The sequence below is a fragment of the Misgurnus anguillicaudatus genome, chromosome 15 (assembly GCF_027580225.2).
Source record: "Misgurnus anguillicaudatus chromosome 15, ASM2758022v2, whole genome shotgun sequence".
NCBI classification, from domain to species: Eukaryota; Metazoa; Chordata; class Actinopteri; order Cypriniformes; family Cobitidae; genus Misgurnus; species Misgurnus anguillicaudatus.
In genome coordinates, this window is record NC_073351.2 from 21,498,366 (window position 1) to 21,504,538 (window position 6,173).

At 38.5% G+C, this 6,173-nt stretch overlaps 1 protein-coding gene across 8 annotated transcripts in view; it reads right to left on the minus strand.

The window, feature by feature from the left end:
• Positions 1-5,883, minus strand: part of cbfb (core-binding factor subunit beta) — a 38,251-nt gene extending 32,368 nt beyond the window's left edge. For 3 of the 8 annotated variants that reach the window (XM_055174992.2, XM_055174995.2, XM_055174994.2), the window contains exons 1-3: positions 5,373-5,882; positions 4,837-4,923; positions 3,081-3,197 (exon numbers count right to left, since the gene is read on the minus strand). In XM_055174992.2, the coding sequence (XP_055030967.1) occupies positions 3,081-3,197; positions 4,837-4,923; positions 5,373-5,450 (282 nt within the window). In that variant the 5' untranslated portion in view covers positions 5,451-5,882. Of the gene's footprint in view, positions 1-3,080; positions 3,198-4,836; positions 4,924-5,372 lie in introns of all 8 variants that reach the window. The other 5 variants (XM_055174990.2, XM_055174993.2, XM_055174997.2 and 2 more) reach the window with 5 other exon arrangements.
• Between the last annotated feature and the right edge of the window lie 290 nt (positions 5,884-6,173).

The following is a 6,173-nucleotide window of genomic DNA, read 5'->3' on the forward strand; positions in this document are numbered from 1 at the left end:
AAACATTTTGAAGTTATTATAATGATTTCCTAGTTCCTATCAGCCATTTCATCAGATAAGCTATAAAATATGCCTTCATTACTTTGCTCCTGTTTGACTCTGCTTCACATATTTTACAACTTTTCTTTAACCTCTAAGCTGCTTTTTACAGTTAGGCAGTCTGGCAGTGAAACACAGCATGCGTTGCTGTGAGTAACGACTGCCATGGCGTTGACTGATTTACGGTGTGAGAAATAAACCGATCTTGTAAGGACAATCTCAGCCAATAGGCAGGCGGTGATCGCACATTCCTGATGACAAAAGGCGCATATCTCACATGCGAGTCAGAAGGCTTATTGCTTAGGGCAATATTTAAGTTGTAGTCCTTAGCTTTAATAAAGGATCTGTTTGTGGAAAAGGTTAACAATCAGCTTAATTAGGAGCAGAGGCTGGGGCGCACGCATGATCTCTCCCGACCGCTCCGCAGGGAATTCACCATGTCAGACCTTGACTGTGTGAGCTTGTGTTGTGAGTGTGGAGGAGACGAAGAGAGGGAGAATTAAAGATGAAAGGAAAACTTAGGGAATAAATGTGAGCGAGATGGGAAGGGAGGACAGACCTTATCAGCAGAGCTTGTCCATTCAGGATTTCCTTCCAAACAAAAGAGAAAGGAAACTCCAACTCCAAACGCGTTACATGGAAATAAATCTGTCAAGAGCACTTGTTCAGGACATTGTATTTCGAAAGTTTTTTCAAAGCTCCTTTTAGTACAACAGGTGACACGGCTCTTTAAAAAAATGGGTGGGAAACGGGCAAATGTCTTGATAAGGATATAAATGGATATTTTGCTACGGATGAAAAGTGAAAATGCATGACTATAACATTAAAGAGATTATCGCTCCTCATTCCAACACTTTTGCTGCCGAATAAAGTTTATCTAACAAAAAAAAAGCTTTTGACTGAATGATTAGATAAGTCAAAATATGACAGATAAGATTTAACACAGGTAGTTGCGACAAAGCAACATAAGTCTCCTAAGCCCTAGGCAGGGGCATGTGTATCAGACAGGAAGCAGAGAAAGAGCGTGAGGGTATGCGTCGCGTGGGCTGTATTATGAAGGCAGACGGTGTGAGGCTCATTAAAGCTGCATGGATCTGAGTTCTGGCAGAGGTGACAGGCAGGTGGATAGGATTACCAGTTAGCCGGGGCTCAGAAACACGCATGCTCGGCGGCCCGTCGGCACGAGGCTCACTGCGCACCCCCTTCACGCCTTTTTAAATAATTAACAGCCAAAGATTAGTCCGTCAGCCTCTGGGCCAAAAGGTCCATTGATTTCTCACGGCTGCATTTTTAATGAGCGCATCTCTGTGAGGCAGCATCCGTGAAGAGACTCTTCCTTGTCCGCAACAGTATGAAAAGCACCGGCAGCTTTGCGAAGGGCTTGTGGTGGTAAACACACAAATAAAGCCAGTAAGTGCCTCCCTAACACATCTTCTGCATAAAGACTTGAAGGGAAAGGCCTCCAGGGTGACCCGAAAAGAACTTAAGGCAATGCGCTATTTAATACGGCCCGAACGCTTCCTTTAATTGGTCTTGTGCGACCATCCATAAAGCCGTTGTGCGGCCGGGATATTTTCTAATCAGGCTTTAGGACGTGTTTATGGCTGTAAACATGTCTTCACAAGATTCCTTGAGCATTAAAAGACTTGAATTAAATTTGTGTCTTATTGGGTGATTGTGATAGGCACACTTGAATGTGTTTGCTGCACAAAGACACGTAGAACAGAATGCCAGGCAGTATCAATTACTTCTTTCCCTTTCAGCAGAGCGTACTGTATCACATGAGAAAAAATACTAGCATTTCTGATGATGAAGAAGATGGGAAAATGTATGTGTCACATTTGACCTTGATCTCTTAATGATCTCACGGTAATGCAATGATGGGAAAATGCGGAGGAGCCGAGTGTCTGTTTCAACTGTGTCCTCCTGTACATTTATAGTTATATAGAAAAAATTCTGCACGAATATAGAGTTCTTTGTTATAGATATTTGAGGGACACAGACAGCTTCGACTACAATAACAGAAATGAATGCATAGTTTAATACGTGGTTAAAAATGAAACATCGACAGTATGGTTTTATTTTACATTCTTATTGCTTTAGGGAGGCTGTGCAAACATTCCCTAAATCCAGAGCAACAAAAGGGAGTTGTTGAAAGACCCATTCAAAAATTAAAAACCAAGGAGCGTGTCTGAAATAATACTGCGACAGAAAAAAAATAGAACGGAGCTTGAACATAAAATGGAAACCTGTGTCATGTTTCATTCAGGAGAGACTGTTTTTCTTGCTGTCTGCAGCGTAATATTTCAAGTGTTCGTTTTTCCTAAGATGTGTAAGAGAGAAACGTATGATTATGGAAAAATCAAGGGTTCTGCCCATCTAAACCATGCATACGTCTGGTTCAAAAAAGTGACACAGTTCCTCTGCTGTGTGAAATGGAGGAAAGATAGATGAAAGAGAAAAAGAAATGACTTTTCCATTCATTCTTCAGATTTCATAAATCATGTATGTGGCTGTGTCTGAAACTGACAAAAGGTTTTTATAAACGTTTTGCATGTTACTGTTGGACACTTTTGTTCCATTACAATACATTTGTAATGAGCCGTGTGTGAAAGCTATACGCCATAAAAGACGGGACAATTTCCCCCCGTTTAACCACGGGGTAGGGTACAACACGAAATCATACTGTGGTAAACACACAAACTTGAGTGGCTATTTGCTTGTAAAATTGCTTACTGAACCACAAATGTTTAAATAATAGTTATTTAAGGTTTTAATTATTATCATAATAAGCCTGTCTGAATCATAATAATAAGAGTAATATGGTTAATGCTAACTGTAGGCTGTACATTACAACTTTGCGTATTAATATAGATCACATGTGGTCACATGTGTGTGTTTATACAAAAGCTTTATTTAATCAGAATTGGAACTACCCATTATACTTTTTTTAAATGGGGGATATGGCATGTAAGTGAGACAGAGATAACTTTGAAAGGTGAACAGAAATAAATATGAAAATGAACAAGTGTCAGAACTACCTTTCCTGTCTCCCGCTCGAAGTCCACATATTCTCGGGTGGGTGCCTGCCGCTGGTCGCCATGAAGGTTGGCTGGGAAGAACTGCAGCGAGAGGTTGGTGCCGGTCGCCACAAAAGCCTTTTAGAGGGAAATCAATACAAACAGGATAAGAAAGCCAGGCCGAGCATAAATTATGCAGCCCGTCATTTCTGTTTTCACATCAGAGAAGAGAGGAGAATGCCTGGAGCCAAGGCCAGGGCTCAAAACATCAGGAAAAGATGGGGGGTGTGGGGCAAAGAGAAAACCTAAGTCATCATTTTTTTCTATTTGAGGTATTGAGTTACACACATCTGATTCTATTTTACCAATGCTTGGTGCTGGCAAACTGGCCTGCACCAAACAGTGTTTGAGAAGAAAGCGAGCATGGGTGCATGACTGACAGAGACAGAACAGAAACGAAGAGGATATATAATCAATACATTTTTTAAATGCAGCCCCACGCTTGTAAACGTTTTGAATTATGCTACAATAATTTCATTTCATTTTCAAAAAGCATGCACAACAAAAAGACAGGATGTTGCAGAACTGTGATGTATTTTTATATTTGGTGGTTTTGGTTAATGTATACTTACAGAAATATGTAAAATAATTGGTGTATTATTAAGAGGCTCATATACTTTTTTCTTTATCTGAGTATTTCTCACCCAAATCCAAATGCACAAATATATGTAAGACTAAGAGTGGAGAAAATTGTGACCTTGTAAAATTTCATTAAACAATTTGTAACACCACATGCATGCCGTGTATACCAAAGACAAAGAGATTTTTAAATCATTTTTTTATAAGTGTTTGACTAAGAAGCTCAGCATTCCTCTGCATTAACATTATAGGCAAATAATTCACATCTTACTGATTAAAATACGTATGCACCATGTGTCATTATCAACAACCGCATAAAGGTGGAAAATGGTACATTTTTATGCAGTGAATATTAGAAATGCTTTCAATAAAATTGTTAATTATCAATAAATTATTGTTTATTTTTTTAGCTATTTTCTAACATTTATATTGTAAATTATTGTGTATCAGTATGAATAAATTCTGCCTGCATGTATAAAATCTAGTAGCAAAATAAAAAGTAACAACAAACAAAAAGGTCATAAGCTTGTATAGCTGCATCTATCTCATGTGTATTATTTAAAAACAGAAATAAATCTGATATTGTAGATGTTTTTTGTCATATTAAAGAGTCTATAAAAAGTTCCTCTCCATATTATTAAAAATAGCTCATAATTAAAGTGAATTTAGTGCAAAATTGTAAAATATCATTAAAAAATAATAATATTTATTACAATGTTATTACAAACAGATAGACAAAGTTAGAGGTTATTTCTGAATAGGCTGTAAAATTACACACATCCAAGTTCATTTCCACCCGTGAGACCTTGATAATTAAAGTAAAGCTAAAAGACAGATTCTATTTAAGCCTACTTAATTATATGTAGTCCTCTTTTAATAGTTTAATGAATTAAACACAACATACAAATATCGACAGCTTAGTTTAGATTTACATGAAATATTTCACGTCATGATTTCAGCATTGTTTTGCGCTCATTACATTAGAGGAAGTATTTGAACATAGTATTGGTTGATGACATACGTGCACAGTTCCGGATGTCAAATAGCATTATCATATTTAAATAATATTTCAGGAACACTGTCGTTGGATTAAGCAAATATATGGCAGTAAGTGAAATGGTGAGGTGAGTTTACTCACTATCTCTGAACGGCCGTCCCGGCACGCGTTCTGAAAGCGGGCTTGTCTCTCCTCATGCGGCCGGTCCCGAAAACCGGTGTATTTAATCTGTAAGGAGGGATGAAAGAATGTCAAGTCTCGAGAGTCATCGTGAAAGTTTTTTTTAACCTAATGTCACATTTTAACACAGATGGTTTGAGGTGAACTAATCTGTAAGTTAGAGTTTTTAACCAAATCATGAGCTTATTTTTAGGCTAGAGAATGAAGTTGAAAAACAGGACTATGCTGTTAATAAAGTAGCTACACATTTGTTATGGAAATCACCGGATATCCCTAATTTGTATGGAAAGCAAAAAGTGATGCCCTGAGCTCAAAAAACTGTGTGACTGTTTGCCTTTTAAATAGATGCTGTTTGAATGTTTTAAATAAAATCTTGAAACAGCTATTTACTTTATCAGTTGTTTGCATTAAAATGAAGGTGATTACACGCTTGTTTACATGTCAGGAGAGAGGTGTAACTTTTGTTTCCGCCACTTGATCAAATGAATCGCGCTTACCTCGCACTCGCGGCTGAGTTTCCTAAAGAACTCCTCGTTTTCAAACTTGCTCCTCTGATCCGGGACCACCCGAGGCATCCTGAATGCGCTGTGATCAATTTTGTTGCTTTTCTTCGTCTGAACTTGCAAAGAGAGAAGCGTTGTCTCGAAACTCCACAGTCCCGCACTTATTTCCTTCCGTCTTTTTCTTCTTATGATGAAGTGTGTTGCAATGGGCTAGTGTTATATTTGTGTTCTTGTAAAAACTGAATATCCCCCGAGTTTCGTCTCTCCTCTGGGGTCACGGAGCACCAGCGCAAAAAAATTGGCAGTAGTTTGCAGTTGTTGTTGCTCACTCTCACGCGTGTGATCTCAGACTGCTGACAACAGACGCTCGCGCGCTCTACTTTATCCGTCGCATGAGCTGCATGGCTCACAGTTACTTCCTGGCTCCTCGGAGTCCGACTTATGACTGTACAGCCAAAATACTCCCCCCATTCACAATTCTCTCCACTATCGACCGTATGTGCGCAGGCGTTGAATACACTACAACTTCTGAGGGTTCCGTTTCTTCGTTCAGATCTAAGGGGGACGCTCTTTCGTTTTTAAGATAATTGAGAAGTTACCTGAGTGTGGTGACTGTAATGTGTCTGTCACAAAAGATAAACGGAAACAGATAGATAGATGCCCATGTAGATACTGTCTAAACAATAGTGTAGTAGTTTATTAGTTTCTATAATTTTGATGCTAAGATAACTGCATTAAAGCTTTTCTGTTAAGTATCATGTTAGTCTATGATAATTTTAATTACCTGTGTTTTAA